This window comes from Anolis sagrei, chromosome 4 (genome assembly GCF_037176765.1).
Source record: "Anolis sagrei isolate rAnoSag1 chromosome 4, rAnoSag1.mat, whole genome shotgun sequence".
Classification (NCBI taxonomy): Eukaryota; Metazoa; Chordata; class Lepidosauria; order Squamata; family Dactyloidae; genus Anolis; species Anolis sagrei.
Window position 1 is genome coordinate 2,700,635 of NC_090024.1, and position 27,878 is coordinate 2,728,512.

The following is a 27,878-nucleotide window of genomic DNA, read 5'->3' on the forward strand; positions in this document are numbered from 1 at the left end:
GAAATGATGACCATTTGGAACCTCTTTACTTCAAAAAAATTTCTATGTCACCTCGGAGATCCAGAATGGGGCACTGACAACCTCTCCAATTCCATTTGGAAATATTAGCCAGCTCTGAGAAGCTGGGGTGGAATATGTCCTATCACCCCTTCTTTGAACAGGGAATTAGTGTGCTAGAGAAAAACAGGAAGCATAACCTGGACGGCCTGCTCTCCAGGTTAGCATTCCTAGATCTAAGGAAGTAATGCTCCCCATGCTCTATTCTGCTTTGGTTAGACCACATCTGGAATATTGTGTCCAATTCTGGGCACCACAATTCAAGAGAGATATTGACAAGCTGGAATGTGTCCAGAGGAGGGCGACTAAAATGATCAAGGGTCTGGAGAACAAGCCCTATGAGGAGCGGCTTAGGGAACTGGGCATGTTTAGCCTGAAGAAGAGAAGGCTGAGAGGGGATATGATAGCCATGTATAAATATGTGAGAGGAAGCCACAGGGAGGAGGAGGGAGCAAGCTTGTTTTCTGCTTCCCTGGAGACTAGGACGCAAGGGAACAATGGCTTCAAACTACAAGAGAGGAGATTCCACCTGAACATGAGGAAGAACTTCCTGACTGTGAGAGCCGTTCAGCAGTGGAACTCTCTGCCCCGGAGTGTGATGGAGGCTCCTTCTTTGGAAGCTTTTAAGCAGAGGCCATTTGTCAGGGGTGATTTGAATGCAATATTCCTGCTTCTTGGCAGAATGGGGTTGGACTGGATGGCCCATGAGGTCTCTTCCAACTCTTTGATTCTATGATTCTATGATTCTATGGGAGATTGTGGCATTCCACCACATGGCCTTTCAGCACGGTACTAAACACATATAATAATAATAATAATAATAATAATAGTAATAATAATAATAATAATAATAATAATAATATGGTGCAGACAGACTACAAGCAGAGGCACAACACCATTGATCAGCCTTCCACAAGGATGATAAAAACATCAAATCATCCAGGCGTCTCCTGGGCAATGTCCTTGCAGACGGCCAATTCTCTCACACCAGAAGCAACTTGCAGTTTCTCAAGTCACCCCTGACATGACAAAAAAAAAAGGAACTTGTACCACAAAGACCATCTGCCTGCGACAAAAAACTGGTGGGACCACAAGCCAGAAAAAGTTACAGAGAATGAACACGCCAAACTCCTCTGGGACTTCCGGATTCAGACAGACAGAGTTTTGGAGCATAATACTAATGATCTCACGATCCTGTTAAAAAACAAAGTATGGATTGTGGATGTTGCAATCCCAGGTGACAGCAGGATTGAAGAGAAACAACTGGAAAAGTTGACACGATATGAGGAGTTAAAGATCGAACTGCAAAGACTGTGGCACAAGCCAGTAAAGGTGGACCCAGTGGTGATCGGCACACTGGGCGCAGTGCCTCAAGACCTTGGCCTGCACTTAAACACAATTGGCACTAACAAAATTACCATCTGCCAGCTGCAAAAGGCCACCTTACTGGGATCTGAATGCATTATTTGCAGATACATCACAGAGTCTTAGGCACTTGCAAAGAGTCTGACGTGGGATCCAATACAACAGCCAGCAGAGTGTCTGCTGTGGACTTATCTTGTTGTGTTTCTAATAATAATAATAATAATAATAATAATAATAATAATAATAATCACCAATACATCACACAGTCCTAGACACTTGGGAAGGGTCCGACGTGTGATCCAGTACAACAGCCAGCAGTGTCTGCTGTGCACTCATCTTGTTGTGCTTCAAATAATAATAATAGACCTTGCAAAATGACAACTCTCATAACTTTGAAGCAGATGAAACAACAGATCCCATCCTCAGCTGCTGCAAGATCATTGCACAGACAGACTCCAAGCAGAGGCACATCACCATTGCTCAGATGATGCATTGGAACTTGTGCCACAAACACCATCTGCCTGCAACAAAGAACTGGTGGGATCACAAGCCGGAAAGAGTTGCAGAAATTGAACACGTCAAGCTCCTCTGGGACTTCTGGATTCGGGCTGACAGAGTTTTGGAGCACAACACTCCTGATGTTGCAATCAAAGGTGACAGCAGGATTGAGGAGAAACAACTGGAAAAGCTGACACGATATGAGGATTTAAAGATCGAACTGCCAAGACTCTGGCACAAGCCAGTCAAGGGGGTCTCAGTGAGGATCGGCACACTGGGCGCAGTGCCTCAAGATCTTGGCCTGCACTTAAACACAATCGGCGCTGACAAAATTACCATCTGCAAGCTGCAAAAGGCCACCTTACTGGGATCTGCACGCATGATTCGCCAGTACATCACACAGTACTAGACACTTGGGAAGGGTCCCAAGTTTGATCCAATACAACAGCCAGCAGAGTGTCTGCTGTGGACTCATCTTGTTGTGTTTCAAATAATAATAACAATAATAATAATAATAAACATTGACCAAATCACGATCTGTCAACTGCAAAAGGCCACCTGACTTGGATCTGCGCACATCATTCGAAACTACATCACACTGTCCTAGATGCTTGGGAAGTGTTTGACTTGTGATTTTGTGATATGAAATCCAGCATATAGATCTCGTTTGCTGTGACATACTGTGCTTTTGTGTCAATAATAATAATAACAAGAACAACAACAACAACAATAGAGGATTTAAAGATCGAACTGCAAAGACACTGGCATAAGCCAGTCAAGGGGTCCCAGTGGCGATCGGCACACTGGGTGCAGTGCCTAAAGACCTTGGCCTGCACTTAAACACAATCAGAGTGGACAAGATTACAATCTGTCAGCTGCAGAAGGTCACCTTACTGGGATCTGCACGCATTATTCGCCGATACATCACACAGTCCTAGACACTTGGGAAGTGTCCGACGTGTCATCCAATACAACAGCCAGCAGTGTCCGCTGTGGACTCATCTTGTTGTGTTTCAAATAATAATAATAATAATAATAATAATAATAATAATAATAATAATAGAAATGTGACACGATATGAGGATTTAAAGATCAAACTGCAAAGACTCTGGTACAAGCCAGTCAAGGGGGACCCAGTGGTGATCGGCACACTGTGCGCAGTGCCTAAAGACCTTGGCCTGCACTTAAACACAATCGGCGCTGACAAAATCACTTGTCAGCTGCAAAAGACCACCTTACTGGGCTCACACATTATTCGCCGATACATCACATAGTGCTAGACACTTGGGAAGGGTCCAACGTGTGATCCAATACAACAGCCAGCAGAGTGTCTTGTGTTTCAAATAATAATAACAACAACTTCAACAAACAAACAATGATCAGAGGGGATGGTTTGCCCCCCTTGGAAAAATAACTCAAGTAGGTTCTAAAGTGGTGAAATGGGGAGAAGAAATTAAAAAACGACTATGGAAGACAAGATAACACTATGTAACAAAATTTGAAAAAAAAAGTATGTTCTTAGTTTGAAAGTGTTATTTCTTGTTTAATTGTGCGGTCCTTACTTTGAAAGTAGTTGCTCTACTCCAGAAACTTTGTTTTTGTGGTTGCTGCAAACTTGGTTGAATTGGCTACAACTCTTATGATGAGATATAACTGTCACAAACTGTGCTACAGATGGATTTCCCTCCCACAAAAACAAAGTTTTTGCAGTCTAATACACTTTTTCCATGTTTTTTTTGAATGAGAGAACCAATTAGGAAATGACTTTTGCAGAAGTCCTGATTCCATAACCCCACTGAATATGGAGGGCTTCCCATACTGTGACATTCTACAACTTTTGAGTCTTTGAATCTCTTCTAAGAAAGAAAAAGCAGGAGATAAATCAAAATAATAATCTAAATAAATAAAAATGTAATGCTCGTTTGTGGGATTAACATAACTCAAAAACCACTGGACTAATTGCAATCAAATTTGGCCACAAGACACCTTCTAACCCAAGGAGTGACCATCACTAAAAAAAAATATGATTTTGTCATTTGGGAGTTGTAGTTGCTGGGATTTATAGTTCAACTACAATCAAAGAGCATTCCAAACTCCACCAATGATGAAATTGAACCAAACGTGGCACACAGGACTCCCATGACTAACAACAGAAAACACTAGAAGGGTTTCGTGGACATTGACCTTGAGTATGGGAGTTGTAGTTCACCTACATCCAGAGAGCACTGTGGACTCAAAAAATGATAGATCTGGACCAAACTTGGCATGAATATTCCATATGCCCAAATATGAAAACAGGCGGAGTTTGGGGAAAACAGACCTTGACATTTGGGAGTTGTAGTTAATGGGATTTATAGTTCACCTGCAATCAAAGAGCATTCTGAACCCCACGAATGAGAGAATTGGGGCAAACTTCCTACACAGAACCCCCATCCAGTCCAAGTCCCTTCATCAGGGCAAGAAAACGTAATGAAAGCCCTCCTGACAAAGAGCCATCCAGCCATAGATATAGATAGGTATATATGATTCACACACACACACTCACAGATATAGTATCCAAGATTTGGAAGGGACCCCTAAAGAAGGACATGTTCCAGGGTGGGCAAACCAGACACTCTCCACATCAACACTGACAAAGAAACAGCAAGAAATACTCTTTACCCACAAGCAGAAAGAAATTACATATATTAGAAACCAACACTTTCTCATTACTTATTTTCCAGATCACCTGACTGGGCCACAGCAATGCGTGGCAGGGGACAGCTAATAATAATAATAATAATAATAATAATAATACACTCACTTTAGTCTTTTCAGAAGACAACAGGGCATCTGGATTCTCCTCGACTCCGCTGCCATGGCCTTCTTCCTCCTCCTCCTCCTCCTCCTCCTCCTCTTCCTCTTCCTCTGTGAGGCTGTCACTCCCAGAATCCTCGAGTCCAGAGAAGACGCTTTCTTCGCTGTCCGTCAGATCATCGCTCTCGGCTTCCTGCTCCTTGAGGAAAGGCTGGCGAAAGGAGACAGCAGGCATAAGTCCCCATCCAGGGTGAGAAAGGTGGGATGTGAATATGGTAAACAAATAAATAATAATAAACTAACAGGAAGGAAGGATTTGCAGTTATGCGTCAACCTATTCATTTATTTACTTTGTGCATTTTGTGCTGGTACGGCTGTACCAGGAGCTCCAACTCCTGGTAAAAAGGGAAAAAAGGGCGACCCAAACAACTACCGTCCGGTCAGCCTCACGTCGATACTGGGCAAGATTCTGGAAAAGATTGTTAAGGAAGCGGTCTGCAAACACTTAGAAACAAATGCAGTCATCGCTAATAGTCAACATGGATTTATCAAAAACAAGTCATGCCAGACTAATCTGATCTCTTTCTTCGATAGAGCTACAAGATGGGTAGATGCGGGGAATGCCGTGGATGTAGCGTACCTGGATTTCAGGAAGGCCTTCTTTGACAAGGTCCCCCATGACCTTCTGGCAAGGAAACTAGTCCAATGTGGGCTAGGCAAAACTACGGTGAGGTGGATCTGGAATTGGTTAAGTGGACGAACACAGAGAGTGCTCACTAATGCTTCCTCTTCATCTTGGAAAGAAGTGACGAGCAGAGTGCCACAAGCAGGGTTCCATCCTGGGCCCGGTCCTGTTCAACATCTTTATTAATGACTTAGATGAAGGGCTAGAAGGCAGGATCATCAAGTTTGCAGACGACACCAAATTGGGAGGGATAGCCAATAGTCCAGAGGACAGGAGCAGAATTCAAAACGATCTTGACAGATTAGAGAGATGAATGGCCAAAACTAACAAAATGAAGTTCAACAGTGACAAATGCAAGATACTCCACTTTGGCAGAAAAAATGAAATGCAAAGATACAGAATGGGGGACGCCTGGCTCGAGAGCAGTACGTGTGAAAAAGATCTTGGAGTCCTCGTGGACAACAAGTTAAACATGAGCCAACAATGTGATGTGGCGGCAAAGAAAGCCAATGGGATTTTGGCCTGCATCAATAGGAGCCTAGTGTCTAGATCTAAGGAAGTAATGCTACCCCTCTATTCTGCTTTGGTTAGACCACATCTGGAATATTGTGTCCAATTCTGGGCACCACAATTCAAGAGAGATATTGACAAGCTGGAATGTGTCCAGAGGAGGGCGACTAAAATGATCAAGGGTCTGGAGAACAAGCCCTATGAGGAGCGGCTTAGGGAACTGGGCATGTTTAGCCTGAAGAAGAGAAGGCTGAGAGGAGATATGATAGCCATGTATAAATATGTGAGAGGAAGCCACAGGGAGGAGGAGGGAGCAAGCTTCCTTTCTGCTTCCTTGGAGACTAGGACGCAAGGGAACAATGGCTTCAAACTACAAGAGAGGAGATTCCATCTGAACATTAGGAAGAACTTCCTGACTGTGAGAGCCGTTCAGCAGTGGAACTCTCTGCCCCGGAGTGTGGTGGAGGCTCCTTCTTTGGAGGCTTTTAAGCAGAGGCTGGATGGCCATTTGTCAGGGGTGATTTGAATGCAATATTCCTGCTTCTTGGCAGGGGGTTGGACTGGATGGTCCTTGAGGTCTCTTCCAACTCTTTGATTCTATGATTCTATGATTCTTTTCCTTTCTATTGGGTGTTTGCATGTATTCCAAAGTTCCATGCATTTTGCAATAAGGTGGCTTCCCACCTTATTGAAAAATGCATGGAGGACTATCATCCATGGACTACGAGAGATCACCTAAGTTATGATGCATATATATATATATATATATATATATATATATATATATATATATATGAGAGAATGCGGTTGGACTGCCAGGGCTTAGTGCTATGGACTCCTGGGAGTTGTAGTTTCATGATATAAAGGCTGTGTGTGTATGTATATATATACACACATATGCATTAAAAAAGGTAAAGGTTTTCCCCTGACATTAAGTCCAGTCATGTCTGACTCTGAGGTGTGGCGCTCATCTCCATTTCTAAGCCAAAGAGCCAGCGTTGTCCGTAGACACCTCCAAGGTCATGTGGCCGGCATGACTGCATAGAGCACCGTTACCTTCCCGCCGGAGCAGTAGAATCATAGAATCAAAGAGTTGGAAGAGACCTCATGGGCCATCCAGTCCAACCCCATTCTGCCAAGAAGCAGGAATATTGCATTCAAATCACCCCTGACAAATGGCCATCCAGCCTCTGCTTAAAAGCTTCCAAAGAAGGAGCCTCCACCACACTCCGGGGCAGAGAGTTCCACTGCTGAACAGCTCTCACAGTCAGGAAGTTCTTCCTCATGTTCAGATGGAATCTCCTCTCTTGTAGTCTGAAGCCATCATTCCCTTGCATCCTAGTCTCCAAGGAAGCAGAAAACAAGCTTGTTCCCTCCTCCTCCCTGTGGCTTCCTCTCACATATTTATACATGGCTATCATATCTCCTCTCAGTCTTCTCTTCTTCAGGCTAAACATGCCCAGCTCCTTAAGCCGCTCCTCATGGGGCTTGTTCTCCAGACTCTTGATCATTTTAGTCGCCCTCCTCTGGACACATTCCAGCTTAGAGTCAATATCTCTCTTGAATTGTGGTGCCCAGAATTGGACACAATATTCCAGGTGTGGTCTAACCAAAGCGGAATAGAGCATGGGGAGCATTACTTCCTTAGATCTAGACACTATGCTCCTATTGATGCAGGCCAAAATCCCATTGGCTTTTTTTGCCGCCACATCACATTCCTGGCTCATGTTTAACTTCTTGTCCACGAGGACTCCAAGATCTTTTTCACACGTACTGCTCTCGAGCCAGGCATTGTCCCCCATTCTGTATCTTTGCATTTCGTTTTTTCTGCCAAAGTGGAGTATCTTGCATTTGTCCCTGTTGAACTTCATTTTGTTAGTTTTGGCCAATCATCTCTCTAATCTGTCAAGATCGTTTTGAATCCTGCTCCTGTCCTCTGGACTATTGGCTCTCCCTCCCAATTTGGTGTCATCTGCAAACTTGATGATCCTGCCTTCTAGCCCTTCATCTAAGTCGTTAATAAAGATGTTGAACAGGACCGGGCCCAGCACGGAACCCTGAGGCACTCCACTTGTCACTTCTTTCCAAGATGAAGAGGAAGCATTGGTGAGCACCCTCTGTGTTCGTCCATTTAACCAATTACAGATCCACCTCACCATAGTTTTGCCTCACCCACATTGGACTAGTTTCCTTGCCAGAAGGTCATGGGGGACCTTGTCGAAGGCCTTACTGAAATCCTATTGATCAAAAGTACCTATTGATCTACTCACATTTGCATGTTTTCGAACTGCTAGGTTGGCAGAAGCTAGGGCTGACAGCGGAAACTCACGCCGCTCCCCGGAATCAAACCTGCGACCTTTCGATCAACAAGCTCAGCAGCTCAGTGCTTTAACCCACTGCGCCACGCATATATATATATATATATATATATTGTAGAACCCATGTAGTCTGAACCCATGGGCTCCTGGGAGTTGTAGTTTCATGATATAAAGGCTGTGTGTATACATATATGCATATACATATATAAATATACATATATTGTAGAATGCATGTAGTCTGAACCCATGTGAACTCAGTGCTTTGGGCTTCTGGGAGTTGTAGTTTAATGATATAAAAGCTGTGTGTATGTGTGTGTATACACATATGCATATAGATACATATATATACATATACTGTAGAATGCATGTAGTCCGAATCCCTGTGAACTCAGGGCTCCTGGGAGTTGTAGTTTCATGAGTTATGAAGGCTGTGTATCTATCTATCTATCTATCTATCTACACACGCGCGCGCGCGCATATACACATATACATCTATTGTAGAATGCATGTAGTCCGAACCCATTGAACTCAGTACTTTGGGCTCCTGGGAGTTGTAGTTTCATGAGATATGATGGTTGTGTGTGTATGCATATACATATACATATGCATATACATATATATATTGTAGAATGGATGCAGTGTGACCCCATGTGAACTCATTGCTCTGGGCTCCTGGGAGTTGTAGTTTGACAAGAGGCCATCACTGACAGAGAAGGCTCAAGGCCTTGCGAAAACTACAACTCCTAGGGAAGGTGGAGGGCTCTATCTCCCAGGATCCTCCCTACAATAGCCAAGGCTATGGGTGACACGAGAGAGTCGCTCTCAGGATGCCCCCTCCCCTCAAGACACGTGTCTGGGGAAACACGTGTCAACGGAAACACGTGTGAATCCGTCACCAAGCAACACAACTTCAGGAGGAGGTAAAGAAAGGGGAGACAGGACCCCGGATCTCACCGAGCTTGGGCCTGCGTCCTCTTCTTCTTCGTGGCCACGCTCCATCTTTCCTTTTTTTCCCCCTCAGAGAATCTCTCCCTCAGCCGCGTGCGCCTTCCTTGCCACTTTGTGGACGCGCATGCGCAAGCTCGCCACGCCCCCTCTTTCCCCGTGTGCTCGAGTTGCGACTGCGCTTGCGCAAACAAGGAAGCCAGGCCCCGCCACGCCCCCTTTCTCCGTGCCCTCAAGTGACGACCCTCAAGGAAGCCAGACCTTGCCACGCCCCCTTTCCCCATGCTCGCCACTTGAGACGACGCATGCGCACAAAGAAGCTCCAAAGCTCTAGGTGCCCTTACTGCCTATTACAGGGAAAACCAGCTGATCCCCAACCCATCTAAAACACAGACATGTGCCTTTCACCTTAAGAACAGACAAGCATCCCGAGCTCTGAGGATTATGACCTGGGAAGGAATCCCACTGGAGCATTGCAACACACCCAAATACCTGGGAGTCATAGAATCCTAGAATCAAAGAGTTGGAAGAGACCTCCTGGGCCATCCAGTCCAACCCCATTCTGCCAAGAAGCAGGAATATTGCATTCAAACCACCCCCGACAGATGGCCATCCAGCCTCTGCTTCAAAGCTTCCAAAGAAGGAGCCTCCACCACACTCCGGGGCAGAGAGTTCCACTGCTGAACGCCTCTCACAGTCAGGCAGTTCTTCCTAATGTTCAGATGGAATCTCCTCTCTTGTAGTTTGAAGCCATTGTTCCGCGTCCTAGTCTCCAAGGAAGCAGAAAACAAGCTTGCTCCCTCCTCCTCCCTGTGGCTTCCTCTCACATATTTATACATGGCTATCATATCTCCTCTCAGCCTTCTCTTCTTCAGGCTAAACATGCCCAGCTCCTTAAGCCGCTCCTCATAGGGCTTGTTCTCCAGACCTTTTATCATTTTAGTCGCTCTCCTCTGGACACATTCCAGCTTGTCAATATCTCTCTTGAATTGTGGTGCCCAGAATTGGACACTATTCCAGATGTGGTCTAACCAGGGCAGAATAGAGCATGGGGAGCATCACTTCCCTAGATCTAGACACTATGCTCCTCTTGATGCAGGCCAAAATCCCATTGGCTTTTTTTGCCGCCACATCACATTGTTGGCTCATGTTTAACTTGTTGTCCATGAGGACTCCAAGATCTTTTTCACACGTACTGCTCTCGAGCCAGGCGTCCCCCATTCTGTATCTTTGCATTTCATTTTTTCTGCCAAAGTGGAGTATCTTGCATTTGTCACTGTTGAACTTCATTTTGTTAGTTTTGGCCCATCTCTCTAATCTGTCAAGATCGTTTTGAATTCTGCTCCTGTCTTCTGGACTATTGGCTATCCCTCCCAATTTGGTGTCGTCTGCAAACTTGATGATCATGCCTTCTAGCCCTTCATCTAAGTCATTAATAAAGATGTGGAACAGGACTGGGCCCAGGACGGAAACCTGAGGCACTCCACTTGTCACTTCTTTCCAGGATGAAGAGGAGCACTCTCTGTGTTCGTCCACTTAACCAATTACAGATCCACCTCACCGTAGTTTTGCCTAGCCCACATTGGACTAGTTTCCTTGCCAGAAGGTCATGGGGGACCTTGTCAAAGAAGGCCTTCCTGAAATCCAGGTACGCTACATCCACGGCATTCCCCGCATCAAACAAATAGCCAACACCTGTAGGGAAAAGGTCCGCAAGGCTAAAGCAAAAAACGAGCTCAGACTTGCCAGGGACATTAAAAACAATAAAAAGGGCTTCTATTCTTATGTCAGTAGAAAAAGGAAAAACAAGGAGGCGATAGGACCTCTTCGAGGAGAAGATGGGGCAATGCTGACAGGGGATAGGGAAAAGGCAGAACTACTTAATGCCTTCTTTGCCTCGGTCTTCTCACAAAAAGAGAGTCTTCAACCTCAGCAAGATGGAGTGGGTGAGGGATTGGAGGACATCCAACCCCAAATTGGGAAAGAAGTCGTCCAGGAATACCTGGCCGCTCTTAATGAGTTCAAGTCCCCAGGGCCAGATCAACTACACCCCAGAGTATTGAAGGAACTAGCGGAAGTCATTTCGGAACCATTGGCAACCATCTTTGAGAGTTCTTGGAGAACGGGAGAAGTTCCAGCAGATTGGAGGAGGGCCAATGTGGTCCCAATCTTCAAGAAGGGAAAAAAGGACGACCCAAACAACTACCGTCCGGTCAGCCTCACGTCGATACCGGGCAAGATTCTGGAAAAGATTGTTAAGGAAGCGGTCTGCAAACACTTAGAAACAAATGCAGTCATCACTAATAGTCAACATGGATTTATCAAAAACAAGTCATGCCAGACTCATCTGATCTCTTTCTTTCTCCTCCAATCCCTCATCCACTCCATCTTGCTGAGGTTGAAGACTCTCTTCAACCGTGCTCCAACTCTGGACCGTGCTCTGACCTACAACAAGCATTGCCTGAACATCAAGCAAAAAGTTGCAGGGACTTTGCAGATAGGTGGCTTCCTTTGGCTGCATTCATAGGGCAAGCCACCTGTCAATAATAGTTAGGATCCCTGGTCCTGCCCCTCTCTGGGTTTTTTGGAGGGAAGGGGCCATTTTTCAGTTAGTCTCAGCAAAGGAAGTTAATGCAGAGGATGTATACAGATGTCCTCCTGTGCAAAGGCTTCATCCCTTAAGACTTTCCGGGGGAGAACAGTCTTGAGAGCCTCTAAAGATTCCCAAAGGTTCCGGGGAAACAGCCTTACAGCCCTGAGGAATTCCGGAGGGAATAACAGCTCTAACCATCAAAGCAGCTAAGCGATTATGACCCCGAGAGCGGCAGAGGCCCCCGCCTTCAAATTGGTATAAACTGCAGCTGAGAGTTCCGCAGTTCCTGGGAGCCAAATTTGGGACCAACTGATGAAATGTGCCCCAGCAGACAGCTCAAAACTAGGACTGCATTCAGCCTTTTATCACTTTCCCCCAAGCCCTGACTTTGTAACTAATCCCCAATAAAGGTACTTGAAAATTGCAACTTTTTAACCTTTCTGCTTGATACTTTGTGTCCTTCACTGCCTAAGCTAACCAAAGCATGAAACAAACCTCTTTCCAGGCTCCGGGGAACCGTGGGCCTGCCTGGGATGCCTTTCTGGCATCCTGGGGAGGCCGAATCTGCGTCAATTGGAACCGCGGATACGGAAATCTCCCTTTCGGATCTCCGTATCCGCTAAAATATTAAAATGGTGGATCGGCCCCGTTTCAATGCCATATTTTTCTGTGCTAAATTCTTAACCAAACTGCTATCTTGCTTTTCTCATTTTGGATCCCTACACCCGGGAAATAATCTTTTTGTTTTAAAGAATATAATTTGACAGAAAACAGCTGATTGTCAAATTTTGCCAGCTCTGCACAAATAGCTCATTTTTCCTCGCTCCACAACCGGGGACTTGCTGCGGCTGCCCCCAGGAGATCTCGGAGAGGGGGCCGGGCAGAAGGCCCAGTCCTTGGGAAGGAGTTAAAGTTCCCCAAGGACCAAGCCGTGAACTTTGTTACCAAACAACTCAAAGACTGTCCTGTTGACTTCTGCCAAAAAAGTATAACTTTCTGCTGCTTGTTTTGAACGGCAAGCCGCGTCCACTTCCATGAACTCTTTCCAGGAAGATCCAAGTTTTCAAATAAAAAAGATGACTATTATTATTAAATATCTGGGATGGGGACGGGATCTTTTCTATATGAAATGTATTGATGAAATGTATATGAAATGTTGCTTGCCCTCTTGATTTGCCCCCTGACTTTTGCCCTAGAAAAATGTGACCAAGGACTGTTGAAATGCCTGAGGGAGGACCACCGCCTCCCTCGAAACTTACTTGATTATTCCACATCTGCATGGATAATAACAAGTTGAGATTTCCTCTGCCCACTCTCTGAGTTTGTCTGGCGGGCAAGGAAGTCTCTCTGGACATTTTGATTGAATTACAAAGGGACAAGAACAGCCCCCGGGGTCCCCTGTCCTGACTCTGTTTGTTCCTTCTGCCAAAACCCATTAAGGACACTCCTCATCTGATCCGGGACAGGAAAGCCTTTCTTGAGAAACAGCATACTTTGCCGGCCAAAACAATGCCTCAAATTACAGCTGGCTGGCTAGCGATAATCCCATCATTTCCCCCATTGTCCGCCATTGTCCCGCCTTCTCTCTTCTGATTCATCCATCTTTGGAGGTGAGAGAAGCGCGCCGATTGGCTGCTCAGAGGCAGAGAAGCTTGCTGATTGGCCCAGAGCGAGGCGGGCCGCCAAGCCTCCTCCCAGCTGTTCAGGCTGTCAACCAATAAGCATGAAGCCAGGTGGAGAGGGGCGGGCGGGAAATTCAAAATGTTTTCCTGTATTTTCTCTATAAAAATGCCTGTAAATTCTGTAGCGGTATGCTTGTAGTGGAAATATCCCTACATTTGCATCCGATCTCAGCTGAATCGCTAATAAAGACACCTTGGTCGCTGACTTCTTCCACTTTGGTGAGGATTATTATTTTAATATTTTCTGCTGCTGGAATTGGCTTCGCTGCCCTCACCAAGGTTCAGGGACCCTCTTTGGTGCAGCCCTCGGGATATCCTCGGCTGGGGAGATCCTCCTAAAAGGGGCTTGATATAATTTACAAGCCTTTTGATAGGTTCACTCGGCGTTGAGACGTAGTTCAGCCCGGTAGTGAATCCACATTAATAAGGTTTAGGTTCACAGCAGCCTGGGAGGAGCTAGAAAGGGGAATTTTCCTTTAAACAAGGTTTTTGAAGATAGTGCCTGTTCCCTGTGAACAAGATTGCAAGAGCCAAGAGGCTGTTAAGAAAGATTTACAATTCCTGTTTGTTCATTAATAAAGAACTGTTATATTTAAGCTCAAGCCTCATAGAGACTGTTTAATAAGGGAAATTTCTCTAAAGGCTTCTTTTCGGGGGCCCTGGTTTCCCGCTGGATCCAAGCCATACATCCTCTCTTAAAGAAACCTCATTTCGGCTCCAGTGGCGACAGAACATATACATTGACAAAAAGCAAAAATGAAACATTACATGTAAATGTAATACATTACATGTCAATGTAGTAAATAAATAATAAATAAAGATAAATAAACGATTTCTATCTTGCTTCCTGGCATGGAAATAAATTCCCCTCTGCTTCCAAACACCACAAAATCAAATGCTCTCGATCCCGCCTGCTTCTGAAGAAGAGAAGGCTGAGAGGAGATATGATAGCCATGTATAAAGATGTGAAAGGAAGCCACAGAGAGGAGGGAGCAAGCTTGTTTTCTGCTTCCTTGGAGACTAGGACACGGAACAATGGCTTCAAACTACAAGAAAGGAGATTCCATCTGAACACGAGGAAGAACTTCCTCGCTGTGAGAGCCGTTCAGCAGTGGAACTCTCTGCTCTGGAGTGTGGTGTGGCTTAAGGAGCTGGGCATGTTTAGCCTGAAGAAGAGAAGGCTGAGAGGAGATATGATGATAGCCATGTATAAATATGTGAGAGGAAGCCACAGGGAGGAGGAGGGAGCAAGCTTCCTTTCTGCTTCCTTGGAGACTAGGACGCAATGGAGGAATGGCTTCAAACTACAAGAGAGGAGATTCCATCTGAACACGAGGAAGCACTTCCTGACTGTGAGAGCCGTTCAGCAGTGGAACTCTCTGCTCTGGAGTGTGGTGTGGCTTAAGGAGCTGGGCATGTTTAGCCTGAAGAAGAGAAGGCTGAGAGGAGACATGAGAGCCATGTATAAATATGTGAGAGGAAGTCACAGGGAGGAGGAGGGAGTGATGCAGAGCATCTTTCCCCCCCCCCCAAGTATTTGTAGTTCACCAAGGGCCGGACAATGGATTCTGCTGCTTCCTGACCCAGATGGGACATAACTGGGTTCCTGTTTCCTCTCTGTGAATTCTCTGGCTTGTGCACTGGACCCTGGCCCCTGATCAGGGAAATGCAGTTCCCCAAAGGACATTGCCCCACTCTCCACTATTTGCAGATTCTTTTGCGGACCTTTCTGCCCTCTCTGATCGACTTGGTGCCCTAACATCACGGACTTCCTCCATGAACTCAAAGCCAAGCCGCTTGGGGAGAAAGAGCCCCCCGCCTGTGTGTGCGTGCCCTTGTTGAAAAGGATCATACCTCGGGAACTCTGCTGATTATCTCTATCAATTGCTGTGGTTTTCTAATAAACTTTACTGGGATGGGATGGGGATCTTTCCTATGGAATCTATGAGTTATGAAAGCCTATGAAGAAAATATGTATGAAGTATATGATATATGATGAAATGAAATGAAATGAGATGTACCCTCACCCTCCTTCCTTGCCTTTTCCCCTCTTGAACTTTGCCCTATTGAAAGATACGTGACCTGGGGTTACAGTAAGGAATCCAATTTCCTTGGAAAAAACTCCATTCATATTGACATTGCATGGACAAATACTGGTCACATCTGTGGCTTTGTTTTCAGTGTCAGACGAACAAAGCCAGAGATTTGCCAGCCAAAAACCCGGAAAAAACAGACTGATTAAATCAATCAAGGTGTTTTGTGTACGCTCCTTTGTGACAAAGGACCCCTTTGCCCACAAGGTTGAGATCCAGACACCACCCATAGCCACCCTTTTTGCCTATACACATCTTCTTATCGGAACCCAGGAAATCCCTTGTTCCCCCGTCTGCCTCCCCTGCCGTGAAACAACAAAGGGTGTTCAATCAGCTGGCGGACGCCTCCCAGGCATTCCGCCCCTCCACGCTGTCAAAATACATCCCGCCTCCTGGCCGCTGATTGGACAATCTCCGGAGGCGCTCCGAGGGCTCTGATTGGCCCCCTGGAGGCGACAGCGGCCGGCGATTGGAGGGAAGGCGGGACCAGCGGCCAAGCCTCCTCCCAGCTGTTCTGGAGCCGGCCAATCAGGACAGAGGGAACTGACAGGAGGCGGGCGGGAGATTCAAACCAGGATTTCTTTGTTTCTTCTGTATAAATATGCCTGAAATTCACTGTACTGCATGCTTATTGTGGATTCATCCCTTTAATGCATCCTTTTCAGCTGAATCGCTAAATAAACGCCTCGGTCGCAGATCTCCTCTTCAGCCTCTGGTGAGATTGATTTTCAACGTTTTTGCGTCTTTTTGAATTGGCATCCGCTGGCAGCTCACCAAGGTCGGGACCCCATTCGCGGTCCTTAGGGACTCTCCTCGCTGGGAGTACCCCCCAAAAGAGCTCGATATCATTTGGCTTTACCACGAAGGGACTGCTGCTTGAGGTTCCAGACTAAATTATAGCCTAAATTCTCAAGCAGGCGCCTTGGACTGATTCTTCGGGCCAGTGGCGGCAGAGGAGCGGCTGGGGAAAAGAGGCGCCTCTCCCAATTCGGACTTTCATTTGACCAAGCTAACCAAAAACTACAAATTCTCCCTCAGCCACCTCCTCCCAAGCTCTGACCTGGGGTTTCAGCACAAAGGAGCGCCAGGGAAGCCTTGATCTAAGGACTTCCAGGAAGAGGAGCGACCGACGCGGAAAGGGGGGAAGAAAACGTCCGGACGGGTAAGAAATCAACCGCGGGCTGCCTTGGCTGTCAGGTGGGAGGGGATTCTAGGTTTTCCGAACCAGCTTCGGAGTTGGCCCACTGGGGAGGGATTCTCTAGGTCTCGGTAACAAATTCCTGGCGGGAGGTAGCGAACATCCACGTTTGAGGTCCAGAATAGCAATTCAGCTCGCTTTTGCGGCCTTGGCTGGAGCTACGTGGGAAAGGGAGCCCTTCCCTTTCGGACTGCCTAGCTGCCAAGGGCTGATCGCCCCGGGCTCTTCTGCTAGGGAACCGTTCAGGCTCTAGCCTGCCTTGCGGTTGGGGGGGGGCTACCCTGATTAGCCACTGGTTTGTGGGGCTACCAGGAGAGATGGGCGCATGTCATTCTGGGGTCAAACGTCCTGTCTCATTGGAAACACCTTTAGGAAGAGTACTGGCGGAATGGGACAGGGTTGCGTCGCTGACGCAGGCCAGTAGGGTAAAAAAATCGCATGGAAAGGTGGCCCACCAGGCCCTCAGCAGGTGGAGTTTCGTGGCCCCTCATGGCAGTCGGATCGCTGTGAGGGGGCCAAGGGGACCGAACTCGCCTCTGCCTCATGCTTTTTTGCCATGTGCCGGAGGAGGTGGAAGGGGGGTAGTTGTGGCCAACTCCTACCATGCAAGGGGAAGGTGACAAAGCCCCAACCCCCAGGAAACCCCCTCCAGACCTTTCCCCCCTCCCTTTGAAAATTGCTTGTTCCCCTACCATCCCATTCCCATTTCCCTTTACCCAATCTCCCTGACTCCTTCCTTCCCTTTCCAACCCCTCCATTTCCCTATTCCCTATTATGAAATGTCTGCATCCATATGCCCCTCCTAAATTTTTTTCCCCCCTGTTCCTTGAGGAAATGCGCTAGGGAAATTCTTTGCTCTCCTCCTCTCCTGCTTTCTCCTGTGCCACCTTTTTTTCCTTCCTTCAGATGGGAAAAGGAGGCATTGCTCATTCCCTTCTCCCCCAAGCTACTACAAAATCCCTTCTTTCTCAAGCTGAATCTTCAGTGCCTGTTTATTTATAATAAACAGTGTTTCTCCTCGCCAGGAGAGACCCTGCCACTGATGTGACTCAGCTGCCTTGCAAAAGTCTCTCTCTCTCCTGGTCTCCCTGACCCAAGAGCTCTCTTTTTCTCCCCTTCTCTTCTGTGCAACTACAAAACCCATTTTTCAGGGGCAGTCACCAATGTCCCTGCCTTATCCTTTGTTCTCTCTTTACTCCCCAACTTCCCTTTTTTTCTCTCAAAACCCCTCCTCCCTTTCTCCTCTCGCAAAGGGAGGTGTAAGAGGGGACCTTTTCTGTTCCTGTTTCCTCTTGCCAAACAAAGTTTTCTGGCTCTCTCTCTCTCTCTCTCTCCCTGCTTTTCCCCTTTTCTCTCTAAGAGCCAGACCTCACCAAAGAGTTCCATGTGCTTGTGAAATGTCTCTGAAACCCATCCTTTCTCTCTCTCTCTCTCTCTCTCTTCCCTCCCCTCCCATCCTCTAAGAAGCCAGTATTCTGTGAATTCTTTCCTCTATCTCCCAGAGGAATCCTGCTGCTCCCTCTTACCTCCTTCTCCAAAAAACCTAAGGAAGGGATGTTCCAGAAGCATTCCCTCCTGACATTTCACCCACATCTGTGGTTAAATCTCTCTCTCACACACACGCAGTCCCTCTGATGCTCTTTTCCTTCCTGGCCCTTCCTCCCTCCCCTTTCCCTGAGCGCATGTATGTGTATGTCTAGATTATCCCATTAACTGCCTTAAATATGAAGGGGGCGTCGAGGTCCAGGGGTCCCCTCTGCGCAGTAAAGAGCAACTGATCAAACTGTGGGACCCATAATCCACTCCTGCCGCTGAGGACAACTACCTGGGCGAGGTGAGCAAGGGAGGTCTGTGGACTTTCCTGTGTGGAACCCAGATGGCACAGGAAGATCCCAGGAGAACAGGACCAGACCCCATGCCGCCCAGAAGAGACAGCCCCTCCTAGAGGCTGATCTGAGCCCCCACGGGGGAATGCCATCGCAGGAGGAGCAACCAGGATCCCACAGCAACTGCCATGAAGGAAGGAGGCCCTGCCCGTTCCAGAAGCTGTGCAGAGGGGTGGCCCAAAGGAGACCACTGACGCCCCCACTAGGTATGAAAGTTTTTTCCCTTTTGTTTCCCCACTAACTACCCTTGGGCTGGGAAGGGGGGGGGGTGGGGGGGGCTGTAAACCTTCTTTCTGACTGTCCTAGACACTATCCCTGAGTCTCTGTGATGATGGAGAGCCGGACCGGTCTGCGGTCACCAGGAGACGCCACGCCAGAAGGAGTAGCAAGGCTGTGCCCCATCTTCTCCCTCCCCCAAGTGCCAAGGGAGGAGCCAGCGCCCCCAGGAGGCCTGAGGACCACGGCCAGATGGGAGGATTCCACCATGTGCCATCCTTCTCCATTGGGAACTCACTCTGGACCCCTGAGTGCTCCATGCTGACGGCCATCACAGGCTCCATCATCCCCTGCCTCCACCGTCTTCACCTTCTTACTTCAGTCTCTTTTTCTTTCTCCAACCCAAAGAACACTCCGCCACTGGTCTCTCCCACCCTGCTGGGTCCTGCTGTTGTTGCTTGAGTGGGGCCCCGAAATAATCAACAGAATACAATCTAATCAGTCTAGAAAGAGGCCCTGAGTGCTTGGGGGGGGATTGTCGAGGCTTGAGGAAATGAGTGTGACCATTTCCCAGCCTCGAAGGGAGGATTTGATGCAGAGCATCTTTCCCCCCCCCAAGTATTTGTAGTTCACCAAGGGCCGGACAATGGATTCTGCTGCTTCCTGACCCAGATGGGACATAACTGGGTTCCTGTTTCCTCTCTGTGAATTCTCTGGCTTGTGCACTGGACCCTGGCCCCTGATCAGGGAAATGCAGTTCCCCAAAGGACATTGCCCCACTCTCCACTATTTGCAGATTCTTTTGCGGACCTTTCTGCCCTCTCTGATCGACTTGGTGCCCTAACATCACGGACTTCCTCCATGAACTCAAAGCCAAGCCGCTTGGGGAGAAAGAGCCCCCCGCCTGTGTGTGCGTGCCCTTGTTGAAAAGGATCATACCTCGGGAACTCTGCTGATTATCTCTATCAATTGCTGTGGTTTTCTAATAAACTTTACTGGGATGGGATGGGGATCTTTCCTATGGAATCTATGAGTTATGAAAGCCTATGAAGAAAATATGTATGAAGTATATGATATATGATGAAATGAAATGAAATGAGATGTACCCTCACCCTCCTTCCTTGCCTTTTCCCCTCTTGAACTTTGCCCTATTGAAAGATACGTGACCTGGGGTTACAGTAAGGAATCCAATTTCCTTGGAAAAAACTCCATTCATATTGACATTGCATGGACAAATACTGGTCACATCTGTGGCTTTGTTTTCAGTGTCAGACGAACAAAGCCAGAGATTTGCCAGCCAAAAACCCGGAAAAAACAGACTGATTAAATCAATCAAGGTGTTTTGTGTACGCTCCTTTGTGACAAAGGACCCCTTTGCCCACAAGGTTGAGATCCAGACACCACCCATAGCCACCCTTTTTGCCTATACACATCTTCTTATCGGAACCCAGGAAATCCCTTGTTCCCCCGTCTGCCTCCCCTGCCGTGAAACAACAAAGGGTGTTCAATCAGCTGGCGGACGCCTCCCAGGCATTCCGCCCCTCCACGCTGTCAAAATACATCCCGCCTCCTGGCCGCTGATTGGACAATCTCCGGAGGCGCTCCGAGGGCTCTGATTGGCCCCCTGGAGGCGACAGCGGCCGGCGATTGGAGGGAAGGCGGGACCAGCGGCCAAGCCTCCTCCCAGCTGTTCTGGAGCCGGCCAATCAGGACAGAGGGAACTGACAGGAGGCGGGCGGGAGATTCAAACCAGGATTTCTTTGTTTCTTCTGTATAAATATGCCTGAAATTCACTGTACTGCATGCTTATTGTGGATTCATCCCTTTAATGCATCCTTTTCAGCTGAATCGCTAAATAAACGCCTCGGTCGCAGATCTCCTCTTCAGCCTCTGGTGAGATTGATTTTCAACGTTTTTGCGTCTTTTTGAATTGGCATCCGCTGGCAGCTCACCAAGGTCGGGACCCCATTCGCGGTCCTTAGGGACTCGCCTCGCTGGGAGTACCCCCCAAAAGAGCTCGATATCAGGAGCAAGCTTCCTTTCTGCTGCCCTGGAGACTAGGACGCAATGGACCCATGGCTTCAAACTACAAGAGAGGAGATTCCATCTGAACACGAGGAAGAACTTCCTGACTGGGAGAGCCGTTCAGCAGTGGAACTCTCTGCCCCGGAGTCTGGTGGAGGCTTCTTCTTTGGAAGCTTTGAAGCAGAGGCTGGATGGCCATCTGTCAGGGGTGATTTGAATGCAATATTCCTGCTTCTTCGCAGAATGGGGTTGGACTGGATAAAGGCCCATGAGGTCTCTTCCAACTCTTGGATTCTAGGATTCTATGATTCTCAAGCACGGCTGGCGGGGACTTTCTTGGTGGTGGCTCCTCGGCTGTGGAACGCCCTTCCTACGGACATTAGACTAGCACCATCTCTAATGGTATTCCGCAAAAAAGTGAAGACCTGGCTGTTTGTGCAGGCGTTCGAATAATTAGTGCAATGATTGGTTAATGAACATTGGAACGGAATAATGGATGACGAATCTGGATCATGTTTCTGATGATGAGATGATAGCGAATAGTGAATGGTTACTGTAGTAATTGTTTATTAATTATGTACTATGTTCGGGTTGTTGAATGTGTTTTTATACCGTGGCCTTGAATTTTTGCTGTTTTTGCTGTTCTAATTGTTGTGAATTGCTGTGAGTTGCCTTCGGGCTGAGAAGGGCGGTATATAAGTAAAGTAAGTAAATAAATTAATAAATGTAAACAAAAATAGAGCATTCTAAGCGATGTAAACAAAAATAGCTTGGGGCTTTCTGAGTTTTTTTCAGACTACAACTCCCAGCAGGCATTATGAACGCTGCCTTTGGTGCGCCCTTCTGGGAAATGTAGTCCATTTTTTGAAAAGAAAAGATGCGCATGCGCAAAATTCTAGATAAAGGATATGAGAGAGAGCGAACTGTGTTGCTGAGGTCTTTTTGCAGGCAGCACTGCGCGTGCGCACTCCTTCGAGGGAGCCACTGCGCACGCGCGGGGCCGTCCTTGCTGAGGGGGGCGTGTATGCGCGAAGTGCGCGTGCGCAGGATTCCCCCAAGATGGCGGCGGCCATGCCTGGATTTTCTGAGGCGCTGCTGAGTGCGCAGAGAAGGGCGTCCGGCCTGGTGAGGGCCCGCTAGCCGAGCCTGCCTTGCCGGCTGGGAGTCGGAGCGAGGGCCTCCGGAGGAGGAGGACGAGGAGAAGGGCCGGGCATGGAGGCCTCGGGCGTGGGCGCGGCCGGAGCGGCGGGCAGTAATGTGCCGGCCTTCCTCACCAAGCTCTGGACCCTCGTCGAGGACCCCGAGACAGACGCCCTCATCTGCTGGAGCCCGGTGAGGAGGAGGGAATCCGAGGGAAGGAAGGAAGGGACCCCCCAAGGCCATCCAGTCCCACCCCCTGCCAGGCAGGAGAAGCACCACCAAAGCCCTCCCGACAGGTGGCCCTCCAGCCTGTGCAATCACCAAAATAATAGCAGCCACCCAGGAGGAGGAGGAGGAGGGCGGGCATCCGAGGGAAGGAAGGGACCCCCAAGGCCATCCAGTCCCACCCCCTGCCAGGCAGGAGAAGCACCACCAAAGCCCTCCCGACAGGTGGCCCTCCTGCCTGTGCAATCACCATAATAATAGCAGCCACCCAGGAGGAGGAGGAGGGCGGGCATCCGAGGGAAGGAAGGGACCCCCAAGGCCATCCAGTCCCACCCCCTGCCAGGCAGGAGAAGCACCACCAAAGCCCTCCCGACAGGTGGCCCTCCTGCCTGTGCAATCACCATAATAATAGCAGCCACCCAATCTGCCATGAGGGAAAAGTACAGTCAAAGCACTCCTAACAGATGGCCACCCAGCCTTTGTAATAATAATAATAATAAGGAGCCACCCATTAAAGAATCCTAGAATCCTAGAGTTGGAAGAGACCTCCTGGGCCATCATCCAGTCCAACCCCATTCTGCCAAGAAGCAGGAATATTGCATTCAAAGCACCCCAGACAGATGGCCATCCAGCCTCTGTTTAAAAGCCTCCAAAGAAGGAGCCTCCACCACACTCCCTCTGGGGCAGAGAATTCCACTGCTGAACGGCTATTGATGCAGGATTTTGGCCTGCATCAATAGGAGCCTAGTGTCTAGATCTAGGGAAGTCATGCTCCCCATGCTTTATTCTGCTTTGGTTAGACCACACTTGGAATATTGTGTCCAATTCTGGGCACCACAATTCAAGAGAGATATTGACAAGCTGGAATGTGTCCAGAGGAGGGCGACTCAAAGGATCAAGGGTCTGGAGAACAAGCCCTATGAGGAGCGGCTTAAGGAGCTGGGCATGTTTAACCTGAAGAAGAGAAGGCTGAGAGGAGATATGATAGCCATGTATAAATATGTGAGAGGAAGCCACAGGGAGGAGGGAGCAAGCTTGTTTTCTGCTTCCTTGGAGACTAGGACGCAATGGAACAATGGCTTCAAACTACAAGAGAGGAGATTCTATCTGAACATGAGGAAGAACTTCCTGACTGTGAGAGCCGTTCAGCAGTGGAACTCTCTGCCCCGGAGTGTGGTGGAGGCTCCTTCTTTGGAGGCTTTTAAACAGGGGCTGGATGGCCATCTGTCAGGGGTGATTTGAATGCAAAATTCCTGCTTCTTGGCAGAATGGGGTTGGACTAGATGGCCCAGGAGGTCTCTTCCAACTCTTTGATTCTATGATTCTATGAACGCAGTTCACAACAGAGCAAAAAGGCGGTCATATCAAAATAGCAGTAAACAATTTAAAACCACGAGAGCATAATATACAAGTAATGGCACATCAATAACAACACAATAACGTCTCGTAACTAGAATCGTGAACCAACTCGTCGTCTATAATTCCGTTCCTATATTCATCGTATTCATTGCACTGTTTATCTGAATGCCCGTTCAAACATCCAAGTTTTTAATCTTCTTCAGAACACCATCAGCGAGGGGGCTGATATTACCTCCATAGGAAGGGTGTTCCACAGCTGGGGGGCCACCACAGAAAAGGCCCTGTCTCTCATCCCCACCAGCCGCACCTGTGAAGCAGGCGGGATCGAGAGCAGGGCCTCCCCCGAAGATCTTAGAGTCCTGGTGGGTTCATAGGCAGAGATACGTTCGGATAGGTAGCTTGGGCCAGAACCATAATAATAGGAGCCACCCAGTCCAACCCCCTCCTCCTATGCAGGGAAAGCACAGTCAAAGCACCCCGAACCATTGAAATAATAATAATAATAATAATAATAATAATAATAATAATAGGAACATCCTGCCATGCAGGGAAAGCACAGTCAAAGCACCCCTAACACATGGCCACCCGGCCTTTGAAATAATAATATATTTCAAGCCACCCAGTCCAACCCCCCATCTGCCATGCAGGGTAAGCACAGTCAAAGCACCCCCAACAGATGGCCACCTAGCCTTTGAAATATTATTATTATTAATAATAATAATAATAATAGGAGCCACCCAGTTCAACCCCCATCTGCTATGTGTGGTAAGCACAGTCAAAGCACCCCCAACTGATGGCCACCCAACCTTTGTAATAACCATAATAATAGGAGCCACCCAATCTGCCATGCGGGAAAAGCACAGTGAAAGCACCCCCACATTGAAAGCACCACAGTGAAAGGCCACCCAGCCTTTTAAATAATAATAATAATAATAATAATAATAATAATAATAATAGGAGCCACCCAGTCCAGCCCCCTTCTGCCATCCAGGAAAAGCACCATCAAAGCACTGCTGATAGATGGCCATCCAGCCTCTGCTTAAAAGGAAGAAACTTCCACATGACTCCAAGGCAGAAAGTTCCACTACTGAACAGCTCTTCTTGCCGTCAGGAAGTTCTTTCTAATAAAGTTCAGGTGGAATTTCCTTTCCTGTAATTTGAACCCATGACTCAGCATCTTAGTTTCCAAGGCAGCAGAAAACAAAGCTTCTCCCTCTTCCTTTTGACATCCTTTCACATATTTATACAGCTGAAAATACCAGTTGGATCAAGGGAAGTCATGATCCCACTCTGTTCTACTTTGGTCAGATCTCAGAGCTTTGCTGGAGTCTTTTTTATGGCCTCATAAATTAGTTAATTTAGCCTCCCCACATAAGGTGGTACCTAATTTTCCTACTTGACAGATGCAACTGTCTTTCGGGTTGCAAAGGTCGACAACAGGCTACACAATTGGTTGGAAGCCCACTCCAACCCGGGCTGGCTTCGAACTCATGACCTTTTAGTCAGAGTGATCTTAATGCCGCTGACACTCAGCCAGCTACACCACAATCCCGGTGCAAATATTATTAATAATATTACATGGTATGTAAATATATAATTATAATTATAATATTGTATTATTATTACTAGTATTATATTGTATTGCATTATAATATTCTACGATTCTAGGGCAGGGGTTGCCTGGCAAGGGGAAGAGTTGGGCCTCTGCCTCCCTCCTGGAAAGCAGCACCAAAATGCATTGCTAACAGCAGCGAAAGCGACCCTTGAACACAAATAAGTCTCTCTTTTTTGGGAAATAAGCAGAAATGTAATCAGGGAATATGAATTGTGAGATCACAAGGGCCATCCAGTCCAGGCCCCTTTTGCCAGCCAGGAAAAGCACACTCCGAGCACCCCCAGCAGATTCCCATTCAGCCTTTGCTTCAAAACTTTCAGAGAAGGTGACTATCAGACTCAGAGACAACAGGAGATTCCACAGTTAAACTTTCAGGAAGTTCTTTTTAATGTTTGGGTGGAATCTCTCTTTCTGCAACTAGGGCTTCATTGTCTCCGGGTCTCCAGAACAGCAGAAAACAAGCTTGCCCTCTCCACTATTGACATTATTTTCTGATATTTGAACATGGCTCTCATGTCCCCTTCTCTCAGCCTTCTTCTTATTCCAAGCTAAACATCCACAGCTTCTATTCAGAAGGATTCCTAGCTTCCAGACCTCTGATCACTTCGGCCTCCCTTTGCTGGACACCTTCCATGTTGCCCATCTCTTTCTTGAATTGTGTTGCTCAGAACTGGACACAGTCTTATTCCAAATGAGCAAAATAGAGTCGAGTGGGACCTTCACTTCCATAAGACCCGTCGCAAACTCTGTTCCTGCGGGAGCAAACCTTGCTAGCATGTCCCTGACGTCATGAGACTCCGCCTTTTTCCCCGCCCCTTTCTCCGCCTCTTTCTCCTTGCGAAAGTGGTTTTTCCTTTGCTAGGGCAGCATTGCCAGCATACTCTCTCAGTTGGCAGAATTCAACTGAGAGAAAATGCGGGCAATGCTGCCCTAGCAAAGGAAAAACCACGCTGGCAAAGAGAAAGGGGCGGAGAAAGGGGCGGAGAGAGAGGCGCAGGCTCATGACGTCAGGGACGTGCTAGCAAGGTTTGCTCCCGCAGGAACAGAGTTTGCGACGGCTCTTACACTAGATATTACAGGCTTATGGATGCTTAGGATTGCATTGGATTTTTAAATGCTGCATTCACTGTTGACTCATGTTCATCATGTGTCCTAAACTGTACATTATTGGCGTGGATTACAACTAACAATACTATACAATGCCTGGCATGTTGCAACTAAAACTGCTGGTGAGACAGGGGGACTGGTGGGCTGGGCTTTTTGAAATGCCTTCATATGTCACCCACCTACCCATCTCAAAACTAAGCCTGGCTACCAACACCTTGCTTTCCTCTCTATACAATCTGAAAACAATCCTATTCTCTATGGAGGAGTCCCATTCCATAGCACAGACATGTGGTGCCCAGGTTGACTGGGCAGCACTAATATTGGCCATCACATGGAGAGGATGCCTTGGCCGCCACTTCTTCATCCCTCTCTTCCCTGACCCTCTTCTATCCCATCAAATGGTCTTTGATGTAAATGGCCTTCTGGATAACAGACCTCCAGAAGGGCCAGTCGGTTATCTGCCCTGCTCAGGACTTGAAAAATCAGGATTGCAGTAGGTAAATGCAATGCTATCCCTTACATCACTGTAGATGTGCATGTATTGGTATGTAGTCAAGTCAGTTTTGAGTTATGCTAAACGCCTAATAAAAGTCTGGCAAGAGATCCTGTTGTTAATAATAGACTTGCTGAGGCCTTGCAAACTTAAGAGCAAACTTGATTGAGAAAATGCACCTGTAATGTGGTCCCTTGTTTCCCACTGCGTTTTGCTCTCTCCTGCATTATCATCTTTTCTACTGCGCCATGTTTTCTCACAACATATGGGAAGTATGATGCCATCCATTGAAACTTGGATGTACATTTATAGGAGTGTCAAGGAGGCTGAGAGAAACCCTACAGAAGTCTCAGTTCCTAGTAGGAAAGCACTAGAGATGGAAGGGTCATAGTGGAGACACTAGGCTTGATGAAGCCACATTCTTCAGGGAGAAACAGCTGGATGGGATAAGCAGAAGAGAATTTTCAGTTTGATCGGTTTGAGATCAGTAGAGAAATTTCAGAAAGTGAGTTCCTAGGCAGCGACAGTAGCAGGAATTGATGATACCAATACTATCAATTGCGATTATAATAAGTGATAAGTTCATTGATCCTATTGACCTATTTTGTAGTATGTGGTGTCCCTTCACCAGGACTATCTTGTTTATGTGCAGGAATGCTTTAGCAATAGTGGGGCATTGCTTTGGATGGCTCTTTGGCAGCTTTGATGCTACTGCTTAAAATGCAGATGTGCAGAAGTTATTAATACTTTGCATGTTTTAAACTGTATATATATGTTCTTGTGGGTTTTTTTGGGCTATAGGGCCATGTTCTAGAGGCATTTCTCCTGACGTTTCGCCTGCATCTATGGCAAGCATCCTCAGAGGTAGGATGCTTGCCATAGATGCAGGCGAAACGTCAGGAGAAATGCCTCTAGAACATGGCCCTATAGCCCAAAAAAACCCACAAGAACCTAGTGATTCCAGCCATGAAAGCCTTCGACAATACATTGTATATATATATGTGTTTGGGTTAGGAGAAGTGGGAGGAGCCAAGTGGAGAGAGTTTTGAAAAAACAGACAGTTTGAGAGTCA

General features: G+C 47.3%; 2 protein-coding genes across 3 annotated transcripts in view; one reads left to right on the forward strand and one right to left on the reverse strand.

Moving 5' to 3' along the window:
* BOP1 (BOP1 ribosomal biogenesis factor) overlaps positions 1-9,320 on the reverse strand; it is a 164,775-nt gene extending 155,455 nt beyond the window's left edge. The window contains exons 1-2 of the mRNA XM_067467210.1: positions 9,184-9,320; positions 4,724-4,927 (exon numbers count right to left, since the gene is read on the reverse strand). Coding sequence (XP_067323311.1) covers positions 4,724-4,927; positions 9,184-9,228 — 249 coding nt within the window. The 5' untranslated portion in view covers positions 9,229-9,320. The remainder of the gene's footprint in view (positions 1-4,723; positions 4,928-9,183) is intronic.
* Positions 9,321-21,882: 12,562 nt separating this feature from the next.
* Positions 21,883-27,878, forward strand: part of HSF1 (heat shock transcription factor 1) — an 83,032-nt gene continuing 77,036 nt past the window's right edge. For both annotated transcript variants that reach the window (XM_060776026.2, XM_060776027.2), the window contains exon 1: positions 21,883-22,199. In XM_060776026.2, coding sequence (XP_060632009.2) covers positions 22,080-22,199 — 120 coding nt within the window. In that variant the 5' untranslated portion in view covers positions 21,883-22,079. The remainder of the gene's footprint in view (positions 22,200-27,878) is intronic.